Raw genomic sequence first — 25,326 nt, 5'->3', positions numbered from 1 at the left:
TTAGCACAAAGCTGAGGCATTCAGATTGTTGTTATTTTGTGACAACAGCCACCAGAGGACCAAAACAGAATCAGGCTATATGTGTGTATATATATATATATACACAAACCTAAAACATAGCCCCTTCTGATCCACTCCTGTTGCAAAACCAGCACACACTGGGGCAGGGAGAGATTGGTTCCCTCCTGAACCTTTAGTCAGGTTGTTCCAAGATTTAAGTAACTGTCTCTAATATTAATTTTTTTTTTTTTTTTAAAGGAAGCCAGAGCTTTTACAGTATCTGGCACCAATGATGTAAAACCAAAAGTTTTACCACCTCTACTTATTAACAGATTTACACCACTCCTAAGACTTTTTGGGCTTTTTTTGACAAACAGCACTGAGAAATATTTCACTTCTACCATTAGAACCCCACATCAGCTCTGTGAACAGAAGATTCTAATTCTATGGCATATGGAGCAAAGGGACTGCTCCCCTCGCCCACTACAACCTCCTACAGTACAGTACCTTAGTCACAGGACCTGGGATTCAGTACGTGCAATTCGGTGCCAAAACTACTTATGGTCATCACCATCAGCTTCCACATTCTGGCTGTTTTTTAAATCATTCTCTTCCTGAAGATATCAATATATACTTCCCTAACTATATCTGTATATTTTTACAATAAAAAAAAAGTTTAGAAATGTGGAATTTCTGGGTATTTTCTAGAAATATTTGGAAAAAACTGCCAAATATCATTTGTGTTTGTTTATTTTTTCCTACTGTTCATTTGTAATTAATATTAAGAAACAGCAAATTATATTGCTTTAGGAAATGCTTTAAAATAGATAGTATTGATTACTTAAGTTTGGTATTACTGCTCAGGGTAGCATTCTGCTTACTAGTAACTAGCATTAACTGGGTCACTGCCTCCCACCTAAAAATAAAAACTATCAGTTGTGTTAATGATCCATCCATCTTTATTCACAAGCAGAGAGAGCTCAGGTTACAGACTTCCCAGCTGAACTCATCTCTCGGGGACTGTGCCTTTCATCATGGCAGGAAGGATTTTATCCTACAGCTATATCCCTCACCTTGTTGTTGTCCTCGTAGAGCATGATAACAATCTGGGTCATGTAGTTCAGCTCTGAGATAGCACTCAAATAGTCCATGGCTCTCTTCCACTGCTGGTCTTTGTTTTCCTGATATATACACATAAACAGTCGAATGGAATAAGCAACAGCAGACACCTTGCAGCATTCAGTGAAATGGGTCTGAGAGAGTTTGTCTCTCCACAAGATAACAACATTGTCAGGACAAAAAACACCTTGCTTAACTTGCATGAAGAGAAATGACCTTGCAATGAGGGTGGGGTGCAGGAGCAACTGCATAGGGGGACACTACAGCTACCCATACAATCCACGTGCAGTTCTGAGCACATCCAGCTGCAAGCCCCTATGCCATGCTGTCTGGAGAAAAGCATAACCCACAGCAGGTTCCCAAACACAGTCATTCTCAAATAGTGGCCTACAGAATAGAGTATTTTAGAGAAATCTCAAAAAAAGCACAAGGGATGAACTTGTGCTAAATAAGGGACCAAGTGAAGCTGCTTTTACACGATGCTGAATGAAAAGTCTACAGAGCCCTGCTGGACCCTTGGGCTCCACAAGGCAGAGAAGCCCACCCCTCATTGTTTCCCAACACTGCTAGGGAACGGCCATACCTGAAGTGCCATTCACGCTGCTGTGGAGCATCTCGCCACCTTGATGGACGTGAAATGAACCCCACGGGTACAAATGAACCCAGATGCAGCCTAATATCCCTGTGCTGGCAACACAGCATCCTTTGACACTCAAGTCGGGGAATAAAGTAGCATCTTTTTCAGTGAGCAGTTCAGAGGTACTTGCATGATCACTGCCTGCAGATACATTGAGCTTCCACAGACATCAGAAATCACGCCTGCTAAGCAAGCCCAAACTCTCAAGGCATTTCGGAACACCATGCTTAAAAATGGGAAGATAAATCAGAGACCCTCTCAAGGACTCTAAAGCAGAGCTTTTCTCAGGGTCACGCCAATTCCTTCAGGAAGCAGGTTATGAAAGCAAGTGAAGGTTGGATTGGATGAGTTAGTCCCCTAAAAATGTGTCATCTGTCCCTCTGGTAGACAGCACCCCCTATGCATTTGCAACCTCAAGTCACATCCTCTGTAAGCAAACTGATTTTCTTGACTTAGAATTGACAGAAAGTCACTAAATAACAGGGTCAAGCTCTTGAAATAAAGGCTTGAAGGAAGCAGGAAGAGAGAAAATCCCTCATTCCCATTGCCTTATATTGCTATCCTCTTACACAGGTTAAGTGGTCTACTCATCCAAAACCAGCAGGACAGCTCTTGGAGAAAACATGCCTCCATACAAGCAAGGCAGGCAGTGTCAGGACTGAGGAAGAACAATCCTCCTACATGCCAGAAAGGCACGAAGCTGCAGCATGCAGACACAGCAGAGATGGAGTTGGCCAGAGGCCACTGATGCACGTCATTACTGGGGGAGCTGGCTAGAGGGGTAACCTACAAACATACACTGTCCACCTTAGAAAGGGCCACTGAAAAAAAGCAGGGAGGCTTACTCTGTCAGCATTGCTGGGACACTTACATCCAGGAGACCCCCATAGCGGAAGATACTGAGCAGAGAGTGCACATGGCTCTCACTGGTGAAGTAGAGCCGTGTCCGAACGTGGCGACCTGGTGACAGAACTCCTCTTGAGTACCTAAACCAAAATCAGCCCAGTGTTACTCACAGCCTGCCAATGAATTGCCATCTACCACACAGCAACATTTCTGCACACTTAATGGAATAAGATAACCCCGCACTGGGAACTGTCAAAGAGCAGCAGGAACAGAACAGTGAGAGCACTGGACACAGAAGCAACAAGTTTTATGGTATCCTAATGGAGACACAACGGTGGGGCAGAGGTGGCCTCATCATACCAGCACTTGCCCCTTGTAGAGACAGGGATGAAGGCACCACCATCCAGTTACAATGGGTTTAAGCTTCTGTGGCACCATGCTCAATCCACCTTTCCATTTCCCTTCTAGTTCTAGGAGCACGAACATATCTCCCTCTTGGTGTCTCCTTCAACGTATGTTCAGTGCCTCCTTCCACACCAGTACACTCTTCTGGCGTGGTTCCCACACGCTGCTCCAAAGCTGCCCTCCCCACCAGCAGCAGCATGCAGCACAATCCTTACAAGGGATGTAGTTTGTTGACAGACTCATCTTCATGGGTTCTCTGTAGGTCCAACTGGATCTTTTTAATGAGAGGAAGACAAAAGCCAATAGCAATCTCCAGTTTCTCCTCCTTATTAATCCCATATTCCTGCAGGAACAAAACAATAGATACCCCTGAGCCCTGGTTCTTTGCCACATCCTCACATGAAAGGAGGCTGGACTTCAACAGGCCTGTCTGCAAGCACCACTACAGGACAAGAAACAAGGACAGAAAGGGAAATGTCACTCTTCTCTTTTTTTCCACATACTGCAGATGGTGACAGAGGACAGAGACTCCTCCAAGAATCCCAATCTGTCTAGACATGACTGTCAGTATTCTTCCAACAGTTGAGAGGTGCAAGTACCGCCAGGGACCCTCCTCTCATGACACACAAACTTATACCCTGACCTGGCATGAGCATTAATGCAACAACTGCTACTTGCAAAGATAAAACTTGAAGTGCTATGCTGGAAATAGCCAAACTATATCTCATGAAGAACACTGTGAAAAAGTTTAGAAAACCAATTCTGCTCTACATGGGCACAAGTGCAATTGGACCTTGCTGGTAGAAGTTCATCCCATATAAACGAAGGATGTTCTGCCAGAAGTGGGACAGAACAACGGTGAATACAGAGATCCATTGCATGTGGCCCTCCTTTTCCCTCCCATGTTCATGGGCATAAACTTTGTGAGAAGCAAGCCAACTTTAGAAACTGAACAAGTTCTAGTTTGACAAGAATAACAAACTTGCCAGAACAAGCCTTCACTTTAACACAGAAATCTCTCTTTCCCTGTACAATCTTGTATGTGGAGAATGGGGTGTTGCTACAGCACATGCACTCAACTCGAAGCTGTGCTATAATGCACTATGATGAACATGGAAAAGCTGCTGCATCAGCTGTTCATTATTCTGACACTGTCAGAATCCTCATCCAGGAAGCCAGCCCCACCACATCTTAAGTCATAAATGATTGCGGCCTTATACAAACACTGAGAGATATATCTGAGAAATACCTGTGATATGCTGCCTTGAGAGTTAACATGTGAAAGAATCAAGAAAAAACAGACAGGGAAAGGGTCAGAAACTGACACCACAGACATCGTCACACTGGCAGGACAGGCTATACCTGGGGTATGATCACATCTGCCAGGGCTTTGGAGAGTTTGAAGAGTTCAGCTGTGCCTTCCAGTTTCAGCGCACAGTTGTGCTGTACATCATACTTGATGCAGTCGTAGATATCAGGGATCTTGCTGATGTCGTAACGCCCATTCTTCATGCGGAAATCTCGTTCCAGCTTACTCCAGCGTTGCAGCATCAGTTCTAAAGTCTCACTGTGGTACAGCTGCAGGTCTAAACAGCAAAGAACACCAAACCACATTCACATCCTCACTACTGTGTAGATTTCAAGTGACAGCTATGACTGACTTCTCCCAGCACAGAAGGTCTCTGATTATTATGTCACCCATGGGAATCCAAGACTGGAAAAGCCACTGGATCGGCTGCACAGAGTTTTAACCTGCAGCAATAAGCTACTTCTGAAATACTTGAGAAAAGTGAAACTGTTTGCCTATTGGTTTATGTCTGCCATAGATTGTGTGAAATGTCCCACAGATGCCTTCTTAAAACCTCTGCACTGTTATTAGGAAAGTTCTTAGAGATGAGCAAATCATGACTGAAAAACTTGCTGTTTACAGTCTTGAGCTCCCTCCAGGAAATGCTTGAAAAAATCAGACATACTTCTCCAGGCTACACTGCTGCTATTTACATTCACTCTAAACCCAAGATGCACATATCATTTCCTTTACATTACAGCTCTAACAGTAGTTGAAAGTGGAATAAGAGCCTTCTACATCAATAGCACATACAGAATTTCACTTTAGAATTTCTTTGCTACAGACAAACATAAACCATAGTGGTGTTTGGGAGCTCTGAAGATGTAACAATAAATGAATCTGCTTTCCAGTTCTGATGCTCACCTGCAGATTTTGGGTCTTCCAGACGTTTTCGTATCTGGGAGGTAAGATTCTCAATCAGGGTGAACACCTGGTTACAGACCTCTACTGGGTTCTGGATAAATGTCATGGAGTTGAGCAGAGAAGCACTGCCTGTAGGTGCTAGCTGAGAGAAGATACCAGTAGAGATTAGTTAGTATCTTTACAAACTGGGAACACAAGATGTCTGCCTTTTGCAGCTGTACTGCTTTCTGATTAGATACAAAAGTTGTACTCCCAGCTGAGCGTAATGAGCTGGCCTATTCCTAGGGGTAGTTAGGCATGTTTTAAAAACTTCCTCAGGACCAAACTCAGAGGTAGCAAACAACTGCTCCCATCAGATCAGACCTCCCTCCACCTACAATATCCACTCTTCTCTCACTTTGCTTTTGTGCTTGAGCAGAAGGGCTTCAGAGAAGTTTGAAGTAGTTCTTTGAGGTGATAAATATGTTCCTTAATGGTAATGGATTTCAGTCCAGTATCAGATCTCAGAATCTGGGAAAAATAGTGTTTTGGGGACTTGTTGGAGAAGCAGCTATACTGCTTTTATTGGTTGCTGTGCTGGATGTAGCCCATGCTCTCTACTCTGCAGTTATCAGACACTGATAGGACCACAAAAGGGTTTGCATCCTAGTCTAGTGATCTAGAATCTGGCAAGGCATACTCCCTGTCCACAGCAACTGGGATAGTTCTGGGCAGCATGCAGTAAACCACGAGAACTCTTCTTTTAGCACACCCATGAGAATAAAATGCACTGAGACTTCTAAAGGGAGAGGAAGGTACCATGATGATTCTTGAAGGGGACAGTAGAGCAACACTGAGGAATTTCCCTTGGAGAAGGGCAGGGGCCATTAACCTGCCCTTTCCCTCCTCAAGTTCTGTTTATACCCTGTAATTTTGACCAGAACTGATCTCAGACAAACCAAACTACTGTTCACATACCAGCAGGCTTCACGTCAAACCACTGGAGCAATGCTATTCTCCTTCCAGATACAGGAAGCAACAAAGCCACACAGGTGCTTTACCTTTTCATAATCCTCTTCACAGAAATCAGCATCCTTCTGCATGATTTCATGCAGTCGTGCCTTCACTCTGTGTTGGCAGCTGCTAAGGGAATCACTGTCACTGTCCAGGAGACCATTCATATTGGCACTTTTCACCATTTGCACCAGGATAGGGGTGAGCTCTCCCTCCAGGGCCAGCAAACCCTAAAGCAACACAGGACAAGATTTCAGCTATGTGCAGTCCAAGCAATAAACATTTCTGGTATTTTCATGGCCAGCCTTCAGTCAACTTGAGTGAAATCTCAACTGCCCTTGAAGAGCGGTTTTACAGAAACAGCACCTGCAGTCACCAGTGACTCTGGCATGCTTCTAGAGCTATTCAAGGCAAAAGGCCAGCTCTGCCTGCAGCAGCCCCATATTTGCCTAGGCAATTGTTGAGCAGCCAATTCAGTTTGCTGGAAATGTTGATACACCAGAGGCTCTGAAGAACAGCTAAGGTCACCACCACAGGATTCCCCTTGGCTCCAGCTTTAACTGCAGATGAACCTGTCCCCTCCCCAGCCCCCACCCCACACTGCACCAAAGACATTTCATTCCCCTTTTAAATCCAGCAGTCAAGGAATAACCCCTCTGGCTGGGCAGTCACCCAAGAAACACTCATTTTGTAGGTAATTAATATTCAGCAACAGGTTTGATGTGCTCTAACATCAAACACCAGCAATACTCCACAAATAACTCCTTTTCCAGCCTGGGTCCTATCCTGGACAGGATACTAAAGGTAATATACACGTGCAGCTACACTGGATTTCCAGTACCACCCCATACAGTTGCTATTAGCATAATGTGCTACCATCTTCCCAACAGAGAGTGGGAAGTTCCTAGGACAGCTCCTTCCTCATCACCAGATGTTTTCCTTTAGAACTGGCATATTTTAAGACTAATGTAGCAGAACTAACAGGTGCCCAAAAGAGAGGAAGGACCTTTGCAAAAGCTGCTGCTGTCATCTGAACTCGTCCCTCATCTGAGGCATAAATCTTGAGATCATGACGGTAGGTGCTGTGCAGCCTCAGCAAGCCACATCCAGGGAAACCAGCGTAATCACCTGGAACAGACAACAAACTCAAAATTAATATTCTGACACCTGCAAAACTATCAGCTGAATATACTGCTTTAGACAACAAACTTTATTGTAGTAACAAAGTTATATAGAGAATTAATCACTTTCATAGCCAGCATTTAGGCTGCTCCCAAATAGACAGTTTTAGCTATATATGATGACTAGAAATTTAATTCAGGCTTTGCTTAACTTGGGAAAGTTCATTCTGAGGAAAAAAATGAGCATTCGCCAGTCAAGTCTGATGCTGCCTAAATTCCGCAGCAACCCTCTCTGAACAGTCCATAATTGTTCTGCTAGCCTGAATACCCCTGTGCAGAATAAAGATGCACAAAAAAAATTTGCCTCCTTCTACTAGTTCTCTGCATATGAGCAGGTACTGCTGCCATCAGAACTGCAGGCAGAGTTATTCAGTAGGGAGGCTTCCAAAGCATATCCTGTAGAGCTACAATTATCTTGCGGCACAAAACGACAGTTTATTTATGGTGGCTGAGTCAACCACAGGAGTCAGACTAGCAATGGGAGAAAGCAACTCATGCAGGTCTCGAGTCTGACCCTCCAAAGACAGTGCAGTGGTGACTAATTTGCTGCTGCCTAGAATCCCATGATGATTTTGCAGAGTACCCAGTCACATTGCATGACAAGATGGGAAAACTGCTCCCAGCTCTGAGCTCACAACTCAGAGAAACACCTTGCTAGACAAGGACAGACACCAGCCAGAAGTCAGCTGTATATCTGGACAAAGCTTCCATGTACCAACGGCTACGAAGAAACACAGCATGTCACTGCAAAATAAGATCTCTCCCTCTCCATGAATGACCATGTGAAGCAGAAGTCTCCAAAGCCATGATTCAGAAGGACTGAAGTCACCTTGTACATGCTCAGATCTAGCTCTACTGTGAGCAAAAGGGCAGCTAGTCAGTGCTCACCAGATATGGAGAAGTCAGTTCAGAACTGGCATAGACCATACCTTAGGGCTCAGCCCAGCTTGCTGGTAACTGCACTCCACTTGACCAGAGCTCTGCAGACAGGTCTCTTGGGTTTTGGCTCATTACGCTGCAATCTACTCCCTGTACTTCCACTGGAATTGCCTCTCCTGCACACTGTCTTCCAGTCTCCCCAATCTCTTGTCCAAGTCAGTGGCTGATCCTCTCAGCTCCACGCTTCAGAGATCCACAACAGCACCAGGAAGTCCCCAGCCTTTCTAACTCACTGTTCCCATCTTCAAGAATGGCACACAGGCCTTCTCATGAAGATCCTCTGTCCACTACTGCTCCTTCTCCTTTAGTCTCTGTGCACTGACAGGCTGCTCTACTTGTTGGCACCTTGCAGTAAGCAACAGCATGTGCACTCAGTTTTCTCATCCTTTGGAAAGTTTACCCTCACATTTCTAAAAATGTGTTCTTGAGATCACAAACATTTGACCTCACAGCTCACCTCCTTCGACCTGCTTGCAACGCTCCTCCTAATGCAGCCCAGGATACCATTTGCCGCCTTTGTGGCAAGGGCACATTCTTGGCTCATATTCAACTTGGTGCCCACCAGGACCCCTGGATCCTTTTCTGCAAAGCTGCTTTGCAGCTGGTTGGCTCCCAGCATATATTGGTGCAGGGGGTTGTTCCTCCCCAGAAGCAGGACTTTGCAATTCCCCTTGTTGAACATCATGAGGTTCCTGCCAGCCCATTTCTCCAGCCTGTTGAGGTCCCGCTGGATGGCAGCCTGAATCTCTGGTGTATCAGCCACTCCTCCCAGTTTTGTGTCATCTGCAAACTTGCTGAGGGTACACTCTGCCCCATCACCCAGATCATTAATGAAGATATTAAAGAGGATCGGACCCAGTTTTCACCCCTAGGCTACACTGCTACTTCCTGGCCTCCAACTGGACTTTGTGCCACTGATCACCACCCTCTGCACCCAGCCATTTAGCTGGCTTTCAATCCACCTCACTGTCTGCTCATCCAGCCCATACTTCCATCAGCTACGAGGATGTTACCAGAGACAGTGTCAAAAGCCATACTGAAATCAAAGTAGGCCATAGAACATTGTTCTCCCCTCATCTAAACAAGCCAGTCACTTCACTGTAGAAGGTTATCAGGTTGGTTAAGCATGACTTCCCTTTGTGAATCCATGCTGACTACTCCCAATCACCTTCCTATCCTTCATGTGCCCAGAAATGGTCTCCAGGATTAGCTGCTCCATCACCTTCCCAGTGACTGTGGTGAGGATGACCAGCCTGCAGTTCCCTGGGTCCTCCTTCTTGTTGTTTTTCTAGCTAGGAGTGACATTTCCTCTCCTCTAGTCCTCAGGCACCTCCCCCAGTCCCCACAATCTTTCAAAGATAATCTAGAGTGGCCTCACGGTGAAACCTGCCAGGTCCCTCAGCACTCATGGGTGCATCCCGTCAGGGCCCATGGACTTAGGTATGTCCAGTTTGCTGAAGTATTCCCTGACCCAACCCTCTGCCACCAAGGGTAACTCTCCCTTATTCCAGAAGGAAATCTTCTCCAATTCAATTTAAATTAGCTTAATTAATTTGAAATGTAATTAATTAAATTGAATTAATTAAACATACAAGTCAAAGATAAGCAGTATCCAATACTGGTCTCACCAGATCAATACAGTAGCAGTGTATTAATTCTGACTCTACCTGGATGAAAAAGGCAATCTCACCCTTTTTTTTTTTTCCTTTGGGGTCTTGTTGATCTGTGTGTGTACTAAATGCTTTTCAGTGTCACAGAATTATGCAGAGAAAATACGGAGAAGTTACCTTTCTGTTCTCCTGTCTCAAGGCAGAACTAACTGTGTTCCAAGACAGAATTCCTCTGTTCTCTACATCTGAGCTAAATTCCTTGTTAATCATACATAAATTTTGAATTGTATTTGCTGCATCAGAATGTATCTTATTAGAATGGCTTCTCTTTTTTGAATACTGGCACATTAGTTGGAAGAATGTTATTGTGCTCTAAGACATACTAAAGTTTAACCACTGCAGCAGACAACTCTAGCCAGCTTAGGGATCTTGGGGTGCAAAACCCACCTGAATTATTTATCCTTACCAGGTCAACTCAGAAAAACAAGAACAGTGATGACCTGAGTCACACAGGCTGCACACAGCCCACAGATGTCTGAGCATCCCTCACATTGGCGATTAGTCACCTGGGCTGGGCAGCCTGGCACAGTCACAGGACAGGACCAGAGATACATGGACAAAGCTTACCTTGGCCACCAGGGTACATACAGCGAAAGGCTCGCCCCAGCTCTTCTGCCTGGACCCTTCCTGCTGGTGTCAGCTCTCCACCCCACTTAAGCACCAGGAGGAGGGATGGGGAAGACTCTCGGCGAGCTTCTAGGAGACAAACAGGTACTCACTACATCAGATCTCAAAGCTGATCTTGCAGGGGGAGAGGAGGGGAGGAAGAAGAGGTTGTCATCAGCACCTTGCAGAGCATTCTCAACACAAGCCTGACCCAAAATCACCAGGAACCAAACCAGCAAGTACGAAATTAAGAGTCATTACTTTTTGAAGGTATAAGCTGACATTCATGAAATTGGAAGCATAATCCCTGTGGCACCACCCGGGGTATATTGGTACACTACATTATGCATCACTCCAACCCTTCATGTGATGTGAGCAAAGATAAGATATGGGTCACTAATTTTGCTTGCACATCCAGAGGCCTATATAGGTAGGATAGCTGCATGTACTCTTGAACACCAGGCTTGAAGATCATGACAGCAACATCAGGTTTCTTTACCTTCGTCTTCACTTGCAGCTTTTGGATGTCCATGAGGCAGATAGGTCAACTGAACCTTACGGTTAATGCCAGAAAAATGTCCATACCTGTCACAAGGAGAGGGGGGAAAAAAAGTTTAAACAAATCAACTCCACTCACCCTTTGCCCAGAGGTCCCTAGGCAGCACACAGCAAAAATACAGCACAGGCAAGAGACCTTCTAATGCAACACCAATTGCCACGGAACATGAACATTTTTGCCATCTACCTGTGATCTGCCACGCACTCCCAAAAAAAGCCAAACAAATCTCCCAAATGAAATTCAAAGATAAATTTACTTGCCTGCTCTTCAGCTGACAACACTCTGTGCTCTCACACCCCACTGGGGCTTTAATCAACCTTAGTTAATTTCTATCTACATCTTTAACAAGTGAATTAATGAGATCACAGAAAAAAAACCAATCTGCCAGATGCTCTGAGGATAATCACATCTCTAATGAGCAGAAAGAGCAGGGGAAGGAATCATAGCAAAAATTCATCCTCTGTGCTCCACAGACATGGCTTGAACACAGACACTGCCTGTGTACGCCACAGTGAGCTACAGTTCTGAGAGAAACCCTTCTTTTGTTTCTAAGATGCCAACACCACCATATTGTCTTTTATTTGGGCTGTATGAAACCTAAGAGGACACAAACATCTTTTCATGTTTTCCAAGCTCCTTTTTGTTAAACTTCTGGCACCAGGACAATCTTATTTAAAACAAGATTTGTTCCAATTTTACCAAAATGCTTCATATCAATGTGGTCCCTACAGGACTCCAGTTCCTCTCCTGCAGCAAAGGAAGCTCGATTTTGTCACAAGTTGTTTAGCCAAAAACCAGACACACTTGGAACAAGAATCAGCAGTGGTTTTGATGCCAAGAAGAAAACATTAAGAGCATGTCACCTTTCATGTACAGCTGCTAACAGGGGATGGAGGAGACTCTGACCTCTGGGGGAGCCAGCTGGCCAGGACAGCAGCAGCACAGCTTGCTTCTACATCACATGCTGACCCGCGGCTCTGAAACAAACTCATGGTGCCCCAAGATATGAACCCTTACATCTCCAAGACGCTCTTCAGCTGTTCCAGTTTGGATTTCCTCTCCTCAATCTCACAATCACTGTGGGTTCCCAGGTCCACCACAAGCTGTCGTGCAATGTCCAGCACTTCCTGTTGGAGAGCAGACAGTCTCAAGCATCCAGCAATTCTGCCTCAGACTCACCACTGTACTCTTGCAAGGCCTCCAGATGGCTTCACCCAGTAACAGGTCCACACAGACACTCGTCAGAGACACGTCATTTCATAAGACACAGCTCAGGCAGGACAAACTTTCACACTGCAGTTTGCTTCATCTCCACCCTGGGCGCCAGCCCTGTTCAGAAACAAGCAGGTGCCTCCAACTGCCCCACTCCCTAGCCTGGACCCGTCTTTCAGCAGAGACAACCACACAGGTGGGCAAGCTGCATCAGGTCATCCCCATCCTACAGTCTTCACATCAGCTAGGATGCGAAGTTTCCATTCTGCTCTCATACTATCACCCAGCTGAGTGTGCACGGGCTGGGGAATGAGAAAGGGAGCGTTTGTGTGACAGACTGTCGCCCTTTTGATGGTTTCCACCCTTCCAAAGAATTGCCTCGCACTGGGATCCGTATTATCTGCATGTCCCACACTGTAACCCCAAAGAGGACTCCCCTCACCTGTAGCTGCTCTGGTTTCTTCAGCTTCAACTTCCCTGTCTTGTAGCCATCATATTTCTCAAATAATTCAAAGAACCTGAACAGACAACAAAGAACCCTGATCCATTTTCTGCTGTTTCAGTGCTACAAGGACTGTCATCCCTACATATACATTCATGCTCTGTTCTTCAGGGAGAACCAGCAGGCCCACTGGCTCCTTCCTGTGCTTCAGAAATTCTGAAAAAAACAAGTGTTTCCAGCTGCAGGTACAAAAGGAAGCAGTCACTAGCTTCCCATTTAGTGGGGCACTTCCCTTTGCAGCACCTAGAAGAACGAGAACACTTGTTCTTCCAGTGTTCACACAGAAGGTGCCAGGATCCTTATGCGCAAAGGGGGCTCCCTCAATTGGGCAGAAAGCATTTGCTTGAATGAAGCCAGAAAAAAGCACTGCCTCCCACGCACTCAGCCCTTCTGCTCCTCCTTTTGATTCAGAATATGGGCCCTCCTCACTTCCCAGCAGCACAGCATCTTCTTGCCTTGACTCTTACCGGGGATGCTTAACTTCCATCTTCATCTTCTGCTTTGGGGTGCGATCTCCATGCCGGATGACTGCAATAACACAACGAAGCTCCATCCTGGGGAAACACAAGATACAGCTGACAAATGTGCCCCTACACTCCAGAACTGCCACCAGAAAGTAGCTTCCCATTGTTCTTTCAGTTCCATCCTTTTGACAGCTGCTTTCCTCATCAGTGGCAGAACTTCTCCCAGACTAAACCAGGCACAAGTGCCATGGCTGTAAAAGCAGTCAAAGTACTGCAGACTCTACCAGGTCATCTGGTTTCCTATCAGGGAAAAGCAGCACAGTACCATAATATGACAGGCAGCAGAAAGGACAAGGCTGGATGTTACAGAATCCACAGAAACGATTTAGAAAGACCCAGGAAAAAACAACTTGATTCAGAAGAATGGTTATACAGCTGGGGTCCTGTCTTTGAGCAACCACTAAGAGCTGTATGTAGAAAGATCTCATAGCAATCAGCCACCTGCAGGAACCAGTAGTTAGGCTGGCTAATTTCAGAATGGCTACATGAGCTTGCTTTTTCAGATACTACAATATCCAACTATTTCTTATAGGATCGCAGAGAAATGGGGATTGATTCTCAGTCTCATTGTCACAAGGTGTCATTGAAGCCAGCAGTCCTGTGAGCTGTGCAGTGTTTGTGTTTGCCAACGTTTTCCAAATGATCACACAGTAAAAGAAGGATGAATACATACTCTCAATCTACCTTTTCTGTAGCAGCTACTTTGTTCACTTCATACAAGTGTACAAGTGTGCTGAGGATCACAAAGAAACTTTTGCCTTTGGTCCTTTAGCCTTATGTGGTGGAAAACTAGTAAGGCCAACAGTATCAAATGAGGGTCTGCCAAGTGTACAGGTAACATGAATACTTCAGCTAATTGTTTTCCACCCACAGCTCAACATGCGTTTTCTCCGAGTAGCAGCCTACTGAACAGTGAGCCAGCTACAGCGATGCCCTGATCTGTTTCCTGTGCTGATAAAGACATTGGGCCTTCTGAAAGCCATGTGGGCAGTTTCTGTAATTCCTTCAATGACTGCTCATCTGCATTCATCAAACGTATGACTAATTTACAATCTGTCTTCCCTTTTGTGTGCAAAAGGGCTAAGCTTTTCCAACGGGCATTTCGGGGTTGCAACCAACACAGCAGCTGGAGAACGCCATGCTGCTGGGTGACGTCTGTCCCTTGGACAGGGTTTGCACTTTGTCCCTCATGTAGCCATCACCAGCATTCTTTTGAGAGGATGGCAGATACTCACATGGTGCCTGAAGTTGTGGGGACAATGGGAATGTCTTCTGCCTCTGTTGGGATGGACCAGGGAATATGAAACTGGGGAGCCAATTCCCGCATGATTATATTTCTGGAAAAAATGAGAATACAAAACTCACAAGGAATTCCATTCCCTTGGTTCTCCACTTCTTCCTTAGTGGTCCAGCTGACAGATTTGAAGACAGCCACAGAATTTCTCCTCACTTTCCTCGCAGAGACATCTATCACACCATGGGCTAGTCAGGGCACCCAAAAAGGACACCAGTTTCCCTCCCATCACCAATACCACAGCTGGGCTTAGCATCCAATGAAATGCCCTGTAAGATACACCTAGCTGTAGACAAAGACAGCTAATGCCAATGCGGGCAGGAGCTCCAGAGGCTAAAAACAATTAACCCATTCCTCCCAGAGCCAAGCTTTCACCTGCTGAACAAATGTTCCCATATGAACCACCTGCAGACTTCTCCGACGTACTGATCAGGACTCCACATTCATTTTACTTTGCTATGAGTCACCTTACCTGCTATCAAAACTTGAATTCTACATACCCGAGGATTTTGGCACAGTCATCATAATACTTCATAGAGTTCTTCACAAAACTGAAGCCGTTCACATCGCAAACAAAAGAGTGGCCATTTGCTCGCAGGAGGTCGAACCCACACACTGTTTGCTGCATGAGGAAGCAGAGGACACAGGACTCAGGCATGCTGTGAGGGAGTGCAGCAAGGGGACGGCAGCTGCCCAGCCAAGCGGGGCGCACACACAGACCAAGCCCATGTACACTGCCCAGTTCAGCTCCACTGGTGCTGCAGCCGCCCTCCACTCTATGCCTACCTCATGAGCCTTGAAGAAGCATGCAAATACAGCCCCTAGCCAGCAGTAACAGGCCCTTTAGAGGAACCTTTACACCCTCACAGCTGTATCAAAGACCCAACCCACAAGCCCCCAGATTAAGCCGTCAGGGCCGCCCCTCTACCTCCCAGAGCTCTAAAGGCTTAAGACAAAGCAGCTCCTGGCTCTCCTGCTCTTGCCTCTAAATCCAAGAGTTTTGAACCAGACTGACAAGTACAGATAATAACTGGTGCAGGCAAAGACATCCATCACTATGTAGAAAAGGCTACAAGGTAGAACAAGCCCACAGCTGTATCAGCACAAATGCATGGGTTGCAGATTGCAGCGGGGGCAGGAACAAGTAGCCAAGTGCTTCTTCTGCTGCCATTGCTGAACATGTCATGTAACCATACCTAGACTCACACACTCACTCTACTGACCTGTAAAATAGAACACAAATGTACACCAAAGCCAGATCAAAAATAGAACAACAACAACAAAACAAACCAGAAGAAAAGAAGACCAAGCTTTCCACACAAACACAACTAGGAAACAGTAAAGGCAGGACAAGTGCAGGTCAGATGGACAGCAGCATGCTCAGAATCTGGTATTAAATGCTCAGATGTACGCTGGACACCAGCCACCTGCCAGCACAGAGGGGATTTGCTGCAGGCCCTCCTGCCTTCCCAGTCATCTCTGACCAGCAAACTGCCATGGTCAGCAGGACCAGCTGCACCCAGCCAGCAGAGACAGCAACTGGCATCAGTTGTGGAAGACTGCCACACCAGAGACACATCAGGGTAACAGAGCTCCAGCTTTAACACTGACCAAGATTCAAATCAGACATTCATGGAGTATCCTGCTTGCATAGGGGAGAAAACACAGACCTTAAAGGCTACACAGACTTTCCGGGCAACTAGTTTCTCCATGGCAGTCAGCATGACTGGGTAACGGATTTCTTTCCCTTCACTGTCCCGTTCAACCTTCCCATCCAAAGCAGGGGACTTGCGAGCTTCTGCATGGGCATAGTCTGGCCCAACAGTGTACACCTGGGAAGAGAAATAGTTAAACCTGACATAACCACCTAGACTAACTGCAGCTTCCAGAAGGTATTTCTACTGCAGACACAGAGAGAAGAAGACCAGATGGTCTTGCGCATTCCTCCTGTTATGACCTACAGAACACCCACTCCCCTCTTTGGGATCCACACTGCACAGTCAATGCCTCACAGCTCAAACAAACACTCCAGAATCTAAGTAGGACTAAGCAGGACTGCCCAACCTTCAGCTATCCCAGGCCTTGAGAAGGAAGGAGCTATTCCAGGCTTTTCCTTACCTTTACATCAGTGCCATCTGTAGGCATGAACTCCTCGTAAATGTATGAGCCTGTCTTCCTCACACTGCTCTCTGGGGAGTACACACTACTCCGGCTGCCAATCTGAAAGCACAGAATAAACACCTCAGGGAAGAGCACGGGGCTCCTTTTCTTAGATGGAACAACAAAAAACATAAGTTTCATCCCATAAGTAGAGAATTAGCAGAACACCTCTTGGAACCCCCAGCTATTATGGCACACTTATTTATGGGGGACAAAAGAGACTCCAGAACACAGACAGTAGGTATGTCCTTTTCCAGGCTTTAAAGAGGAGAGAAGTTATTATAGATCATTAGGTTGACTCCAATCACTACAGGGATATGCAACAAAAAACAGTGGCTAAAGACCTAGAAAGTAAGGAGCCTAGCTAACAAACAAATGAAAATAAATGATGACAGGTGATAATCAGACCAATTTAACCTCCTTCGAGGGCAGCTGACTGATCTTATGGACAGAGGAGGATGATGTTGTCATTTTTACTAAGGCTTTGGATACAACCTCGGGTGGCATGTCTGTATGTTAGCTGAGGAAACAATCATTTTAAGATTATTAATGGCAGATGCACAAGTGATTGGAAAAAAGATATATCACAGCTATTGCCACTGTTTGCTGGCAAAGTGGGGGAAGTGAGTAAGGGCAGATTCCCTGTGGAATCTAGGAATAAATACTGCATTTATCACATTTGCAAGCTACACTAAGCTGAGAAGGGCAACAATGATGTTAGAGGACAGGAACATAAATTTTTTAAAAAATCATCTTGATAAACTGAGGAACTGATCTGGAAAAAACAGTATGCAATTCAATAAGGGACACAGTTCTCCATGACTGCTAGACAGGACACAGGTCAAACAGAGGATGGGGAAGGTGAAGTCAGCACTACCACTAAAATATGTCCTTCTGCAATTCCCAGGTAGATGGGGTTGAACTAAAAGTTCTAAGAAGGTCTAGATTTCCCCAACACAAAACGTTCCTTTTCCCTTCACCTGCCCCAACATTCCCTCCTGAAGCTACGTGGGTCTCAGAGCTACAGATTTGCTGGTTCCAACACCAAAACTGGAGTCCCCCTCCTCACCTTCCGAAAGAGCCGCTGGCTGCCCCCACCTGCTGATGTCGGGTAGTAAATATACACATTATGGTCTTCAGCACTGACTGGCTTCTCTACAAATGGCTTTGGGAAAACAGCTCCGTTTACCTCCACGTGGTCCTCTCCTTCCACCAAGTTGCACTCTGAAGACAAAGCACCACAGCAGCATGTTAGGAAAGGGTGAGACAGCCTTAGTGCAAAGTCGAAGACCAAGTCCACTGGCCTTCAGTCCTGGCCAGTCAGCCAGTTTTGCTCTTGGGACCTTTGTCCGCAAAAAACAACAGACTTGTGGATCAGGCCTCTTCAAGCTGATTATCAGGACCTGTTCTCTGCAAAATATCTTAAATAGTACAGTATGTGAAAATGCCTTTCAGTAGAGCCTGGGCACTGACCTTCTGGTCTATCAGGGTCTCGATTGAGCACAGCATAGCGGGGCAAGTCTATTCCCTCTTCTTGAAGGATCCGATACACTTCACGCCTGTAGAGGACAGAAACAGTGTCAGAAGACTCTAGAAGGTCCTCAGTACATGCCAAGGGAAAGGCTTCGCTCCCACTGATGAAGAACAAAGTCAAATGAACACAAAAAAGCCTCAAGACAGAGTGCAAATACTTCTCAGCACATGCTCTCCAGATAAGATCTACAGGCTATGGGGCATGCCCCAGTCCTACTCCAGACAGAGATGTCCCAGAGTAAATATCTGACCTAAACATGGATGCTTATTTACTAGCACATGCCCAATCACCAGCAACACACCCAGCACATGCCACCTACCCAGATCTGCCCCCTCAAAGGGTGCCCTGTCATGCTAGGCTGCCCAATGCCCAGGCCAGGCAGATGCAGCAGAGCCTCTTTTCATCCTGTGTCAGTGGGGAAACTGCAATTCTTTCACTAGAGTTACACTTTGGGGTACCTGTCAGCAGCCACAGGAACACACCTCGCAACCCAAAGACATGGCAGGAGGTTTGGGGTCTGGTATGAGCCCTACCCCTATACAGCCAAAGCAGTCTGGCTGTATGCACTGAAGTATGTGACTGCTGGTGGCCTCTACCAAGAGCTGACTGAGAAGCCCCTTGAAGTGTCTGACCAGCATACCCTCCTTGGAATCTGACCTGGCCTTGCTCCCAATGTCTGGCCCAGAACCCCATCCCACTACTTGGCTCTCCTACTCAGAGACTAGTCTTTTTGTCTTAGTCGTGGCAGTCTCATTCTGCAAGACCTCTTCCACTTCCTACTTGATCTAGCCATTCCTTACAAGACATCTGCACCAGAAAATGAAACATGTCAAGTCTCAATGGGTTTACCCCAAAATCTATTCCCCTCCATGTTTTGGGGAAACAACTCCTAAAAGCCACTGCCAAGGTCCCCTTCCTCCCCAGCTCACTCATTTGCATGTGGCCAGGAAGACGAAGTTTGCACAGCATGCTGAGGAGAGGAATCAAAGGGAGAGGGAAGGGGCTTTAGTGGATCACAGACACCTACCTGTCCTGGATATAATACTGCATATCAAGGTCATTAATCAGAAATGGCTTGCACAGCTTGGCGTAAGCAACCGCTTTATCCAGTGGGAATCCTGAAATACAGAGGGAGCGGGGGGCAGGGGTGGAAGAATGAGTGGAAGCTCCCTTGCCCAAATCTCAAGCAGGCTAAGGCCTGCCACAGACTTTTTACCTTTGGAGTGGAATGATATTAGGCAGTCACAAGAGGGCCAGTTCTCCACCGGTTCATTCAGAATAACATCTTCCCCCATAATCACCACTGTGATATACTCAAACTTGCACAGACGCTCCAGAATCTGTGTCATGGGCTTTGACTTGGACTTTTTGGTCATGGCACAGATTCCAACCACAATCTGCCGTTCAGGTGGCTAAGGGAAGACAGAGATCAGTTTAGTACAGGGTCGACTACTTTACCTCATTTAAACTACAACAGTGTAGAAATGCAGCGATGCAGAACAAACAAGGGGTTTTCTTCCAACCTTACGCACTTACAGCTCTTGCTAGACTCGAACCCATACACACTTCCAACTCCCACAAGAGTCCACTGGGGGACATCATTAAGGAGCAGCCCAAAACAACTGCTTCTTTGCCAGGTAGTATGTACCTCCTCCTTTTACTGGGCACTAATGCTAAGGTCAAAAATAAATACCTGGCACCTGAACAAGCAGCAGGGACTGGAATCCCACATCATGTTCTCTGGCCCACAACTCACCAAGGCAGTTGGCGGACTTAGGCAGGCTCAGGAAAGAGCCACAAATATTTTATAGCAAAGAAGTCCAGGAGCTCAGTCTGTTTGTCTTATGTGAGAGAAAATGAAGGGGAGATTACAACAGTAAGTAGCTAGGAGTAGAAGAGAAACAGTACCAAGTGCTCTTCCATGTATCTGACAAAGGTACAAGATCCAGTGGGATGAAGTTGAGTAAGTCAAGAGAGAAGGCAGGCATTCAAAAAGCACTGGTAACCATAACAGAGGAACAGGCTGAGGTCTGTGGTGGACTTCCGTCAACGTCTAGAAACCCCAGACTGGATGTTTTCCTGACAGATTAATTCTGGCCCAAGCAAGATTAAATGCAGTGAGATCATCTGAAGTGATACACAGAGGACTGCGGGTTACCCAGCACAAACAATTGTGGCTTCAAACTGTAAGCTGAGACTTTAGAAGTTACTGCACAGACTTGCAAAGCCAAGGTTCCACAGCAAGAGCAACACCTGGGAAGTGAAAGGGCTTCCAAATCCTTCACCACACCTGATAAATAGTTCCTCACTGAGCATCAAGGTACATAACACTGCGTGGGTTTGAAGGAAGCCCATGTGGGCTCTGAGGTCAACAACCCACTTGCAATGGAGACTCATGGTACAGAGGCAATGGAAACGACCGCTGCATTGGCGTATGGTCCCAGCAATTCGCACAGCCAGCAGCAATGTCCCTGCAGCATCCAAGTCCCATGTGCAGAACAGCAAATGTAACATCTAATATAACACTGAATAGGGGCCAAAAGCAGTCAGGAGCTGGAGATCATTCTCCTTTCTGCATCCTGTTCCTGGAGATTACAGAAAAGAATAAATGCTTCCCTTCCGCAGACACACCTTTGCCCTTTTCACAGTTCCCAGAGTTTTCCTGAAAAATTTCCCTGATGAAACAGAAAGATTTACAGGAGTGTCAGGGTTAAGTTGCTAGGACAAAGAATTCTGCTATAGTACCTGAAAAAGACCCACAAGTGAAAAGGCTAGGATTTACTGCAGCATGAGGCAGAGAGTATGGCAGCATGACAATGCAATACGTCCTGTCAGAAATGACGTTGCTGTTCCCCACAGTTGTGCCACACAGCCTGGTGCCACATCCCCTGAAGTCCCGACCGCCTATGGCCTCAGCAGCAACCGCACAAACCCTAGCTGACACCCAGGAATTCTGCACAGATGCTCCAACCCAGAATGCTGGGACGTCCTTACCGACTCCTCCTCTTCATCATCTTCAAACAAATCGGTTTCGTCTGTCTTCATGTTTGATCCCAGAAAGTCTGTCTCATCGTCCCTGGAACCGACAACAAACCTGGGAGTGGAGTTCTCTCCCTCACTGGAGGTCGTCAGGGACGACATTGCAGCTTTGGTGGCCGACCATCCCGCTCTGGAACCACAGCATGCAAAAAGGGATAGAGACGGTCAGATGCAGGGCAAGCCAGGGGCCAGCTGTGCTACTGGAAGCAGGTGATGGTGGGGAGGGCGGGGACTGATCTAGCAAGAGTGAGCCCAGGGAACGTGCCGCTCAGCACAAAAGGAGGGAGCAGAAAGAGACCCTCGGGGTGGGAGGGCATCCGGGATTCAAGATAGTTTTAGATAGGCAGCTCCATTGTGAAATTAACCCCTTTGCACCAACTGGGAAAGGGACAGTGTCACCGCCAGCACTGAAATCATGTAAACCTTACAGTGATGCATGCTCCAAGTCGCTGTCTAAATCATGGAAGGGGACAGTGGACACTCTCGTAGGCTCGTACACCCAAAGACATCAGCTGGGACTCCAGAATTTAGGATGAAGCTTAGGACAGTGACGGTGACTTTCCAATCGCCAATTTTCATCCTTTCAGCTCAAGAAGACCTACAGAAACAGAGACCATTTTGAGAGGTGCATGAGTTTGCAGGGAGGAGGGAAAAGGAAGAAGGGACAACTCTTTGGCAGGGAAAGAGGACACCAAGGAAGCATCAGCAACAGTTTGGGTTGCAGGTCAGGGTTTCTGGGTTTGCAGGCTGGCTCTGATTTATGCTGTGACCATGGAAGCCAATTGTCAGGATACAAGCTATGCTTTATAAACACCAGGAAAGGAGTGTGTCTTGCACTGTCACCTACAATAGCAGCACTGTGCTGAAGTGACAGAGTTTGAATACACAGTACGCATGATCTGTACACACCAAGGACACAGCTGTTCAACTCTGACCATAGCTGCACATACATAAATGTCAAGCGGTTGCCCTTTACCATGTTTTCCCCAACTGTAAAGTGGTGAAAAGTATTCCTCCCATTAAGTGCAACCTTGAGAAGAGGACACTGTGAACACCTCATGGTATTAAGTACTTCCTAAAAAAGGACACGAGACACTCTCTACCGCTGCTTCTCATGCTCTCACATGATTTCCAGCACTCCCCAGACTGCGAGTTACTGTATTTCCTCCTCTTTTGAACACGCTTTCCCTTACAGCCAATACACCATAAGAGACCATACTGCCACATACAGCTGTCAGTTCCCAGTCCTCTGGCAGCTCTTCCTCACAGAGCAGAGGAGGCACACCCAAATGCCATCGGCCTACCAGCATGGTTTCACAGTAGGTGAGAATCCCCTCACCAGGAACAACAGAAGGGATTAATCCATTCAAGTACAGTGGGAACGGGCAAAAGAAACAAACACACAGAGCAATCCAGCTGCTTGTGAAATACCCTTGGAAATACAGGTAAAAATAAAGCATGCCTCCACGCAGAAAGGCTGTGCGTGCTCCCAGAAAGGACAGGAGACATAGCAGGTAAGTGCTCAGAGAAAATGCTGGAGCAGAAGCACACCAGACAAGGTCCCGCAGCCACGCTACCAGGCACTGGTTCCACAACAAGCCTGTCAGTTATCATGCCAGATCTACTGGGGGAGCCGACTCCAACCCAACAGAAACCAGAGAGGTGACACAGCAAACCCGGACTTTGCACCTACCACACCAAGGACGATCTCCTCTGCCTGACTCCCAGATCACGCTGGTCTTCTGCTTGTGCACCAAGCCCTGCACTGCCTGCTCCCACATAAACCTTGAGGCACAGGGCACAGCCAGCACAGAAAAATGTCCCGATCAGCAAGAGTTAAAGCTGTAATTCACCTTCAGTGCTCTCTGCTGGTGGGAGCAACAGCGCTGGCAGACTAGGCTATACAGGCATTTTACTGTGTGCTTCATATAGCCCTACTATTTCCACACGAGGACAAGAGAAGGATTCCCGACATCCTCAGGAACCATTCTCATTCCTGTGCCCTGCTGCCTCAGCACACCAGTGCAGAACAAGACCTTAGCAAGTACACTGCCAGCTTGATGTCTGATGATTTAATGAAGTAAACCATGCAAGAAGAGGAGGAGGGTTGTTTTCTCCAATCCCTTACTCTCCCCTCCCTCCTGGAAAAAACAGATCAAGCAGGAGGAAAACCTTTGCCCTAAGAACTAAGAAAGCAACAAGCTCTCTATATTTCTGCTCCTATCCCAGAAGAAAGCCTCTGCCTTGCTCTGTAGCTATTTCTAGAGACCATGACACACCATACTTGAACCAGGTAAAAACCTAGAGCCTCACTGAAGCCGACGGCCACTGATGCGTCAGGCATGCCCTTGGTGTTAACAGGGAAAGCCTCATGATCTCAGGTTGTTTCTGGTGTGGAGAAAGGGAGAGGGTATAACCAAAACTTTTTTCAAGTTTCTCTTTAAAGTCAATCCCTTATGTGACTAGATTTACACCAAGAGACACTACAGACTCTTGATGAAACAGAACTTTTAGCTACAGGCATAACTAAGGCATCTAAAACTCAGACAGACTGTTGCTCTTAAAGGGAAACAGGCAAGGGGAGCTGTCTTCTGCTATCAAAGGCTAATAACGTGAGGTTTTGCCACCATGCCTGAATCAGCTCTAGTGCTGGGCTATCAAAGAGTTTATGTGCCAGGAGGGTGGCAACTACCCTTACAGAAACAGTACCGGCAACGTTCCTGTATGGCACTCAGCCCACACCACCACCACACTGTTACTTCTTTTCTTCAAACCTAGAGCTATGAGAGGCGCTGACAGTACGCGATGCTGATGGTTCTGCACCATTCTCATTGCTTCCTGAGCTAACTGCTCCTAGAGTTCATACATTCAGACCAGTCCCCACTTTCTGAGAGTGCTACAGGTCTCACCTTTCACTAATCACAGCAAGAAAATTAAGTGTTGAGTTAGTGCTGCTGGCTGTATTGTCCAAGAGAGACAAAAGCATTAACACGGCTCTGGCACGCACACAAAAAAGGTAAAGATGGTTCTGGCTTTGAGTATAGAATATTCAGGCTTGCTAGTCCCATCACAGATACACGAGGAAGTACACACCAGCCATTACAGCTAAAGACATTCTTGCACCCTTCCAAGAAGGGCAGCTATGATCTGCTACACAATCATACCAAAGGTTACCATAATCACCTAACAGCAATCAGAAGCTGCTGACACGCAACCTGAAACTGAGATGTAGACCTTGCCTCTAAGTGTCCTAGGACTAATTCAGCTCCTTAGACTACCCTGTATTAGTGATAAGAAATGAGATAGTAAGCTGTTTCCAGTTCTCCAGCAGATCATTCTGTGCTGTTCAGATAAGCATGTTCACAGAGTAGAGAGATTTATTCTTTGTGCCCCACTTCTAAGGTACCAGAAATTTCAGGGAGAAGAAGGTATGGCCAGGTCTTGTATTAACTTTGGAGTCAGTGTGACATTAACCACTAAAAGAATAGTTTTGGGTGTTGGTTTTTTGTTTCATTTTGTTTTTTAAACAAAGCCTGTTATAGGTGCAGATGCACAATTTGTAAGCACAATCCCTACAGTGAAGGGCTGAAGGACAAGGACTGCAGCAACCAAACAATCACATCGCTGGTGGCAGCAGGCATGGGAGGTAGAAGAGGCAGCTCTAGGAGCGGAGACCAGGCCTGCGCACAACCAGGGAGGGTTAGGCAGGAGGTCCAAGAAGCGCAGGGTACCACTGCGTGCAGACAGTTTGCAAGGATGGTTTAGCTTATGGACCCACAGCCTGATTTAAGCCAGTCAAGTATCTATAGGATTGTAACCTTTAAGAATACACACAGCTGGCATTTTAAAATACTAATGTGGGCACTGTCTTGTTGAACTACCTGAAACAGCTGT

At 46.4% G+C, this 25,326-nt stretch overlaps 1 protein-coding gene across 13 annotated transcripts in view; it reads right to left on the bottom strand.

The window, feature by feature from the left end:
• PPIP5K1 (diphosphoinositol pentakisphosphate kinase 1) overlaps positions 1-25,326 on the bottom strand; it is a 52,336-nt gene that overhangs the window by 25,337 nt on the left and 1,673 nt on the right. For 10 of the 13 annotated variants that reach the window (XM_030014519.2, XM_030014521.2, XM_030014508.2 and 7 more), the window contains exons 2-23: positions 21,861-22,030; positions 21,388-21,562; positions 19,610-19,805; positions 19,421-19,511; positions 18,333-18,418; positions 17,929-18,083; positions 16,818-16,919; positions 16,370-16,531; positions 15,200-15,321; positions 14,641-14,742; positions 13,349-13,435; positions 12,822-12,897; positions 12,185-12,294; positions 11,108-11,193; positions 10,570-10,698; positions 7,219-7,340; positions 6,260-6,442; positions 5,220-5,361; positions 4,370-4,593; positions 3,223-3,350; positions 2,628-2,742; positions 1,074-1,181 (exon numbers count right to left, since the gene is read on the bottom strand). In XM_030014519.2, coding sequence (XP_029870379.1) covers positions 1,074-1,181; positions 2,628-2,742; positions 3,223-3,350; positions 4,370-4,593; positions 5,220-5,361; positions 6,260-6,442; positions 7,219-7,340; positions 10,570-10,698; positions 11,108-11,193; positions 12,185-12,294; positions 12,822-12,897; positions 13,349-13,435; positions 14,641-14,742; positions 15,200-15,321; positions 16,370-16,531; positions 16,818-16,919; positions 17,929-18,083; positions 18,333-18,418; positions 19,421-19,511; positions 19,610-19,805; positions 21,388-21,534 — 2,673 coding nt within the window. In that variant the 5' untranslated portion in view covers positions 21,535-21,562; positions 21,861-22,030. Of the gene's footprint in view, positions 1-1,073; positions 1,182-2,627; positions 2,743-3,222; positions 3,351-4,369; positions 4,594-5,219; positions 5,362-6,259; positions 6,443-7,218; positions 7,341-10,569; positions 10,699-11,107; positions 11,194-12,184; positions 12,295-12,821; positions 12,898-13,348; positions 13,436-14,640; positions 14,743-15,199; positions 15,322-16,369; positions 16,532-16,817; positions 16,920-17,928; positions 18,084-18,332; positions 18,419-19,420; positions 19,512-19,609; positions 19,806-21,387; positions 21,563-21,860; positions 22,031-23,125; positions 23,747-25,326 lie in introns of those variants that run through there. The other 3 variants (XM_030014510.2, XM_030014511.2, XM_030014513.2) reach the window with 3 other exon arrangements.

The sequence above is a fragment of the Aquila chrysaetos genome, chromosome 5 (assembly GCF_900496995.4).
Source record: "Aquila chrysaetos chrysaetos chromosome 5, bAquChr1.4, whole genome shotgun sequence".
Lineage (NCBI taxonomy): Eukaryota > Metazoa > Chordata > Aves > Accipitriformes > Accipitridae > Aquila > Aquila chrysaetos.
The sequence above is the reverse complement of the archived record's forward strand: the minus strand, read 5'-3'. Positions and strand labels throughout refer to the sequence as shown.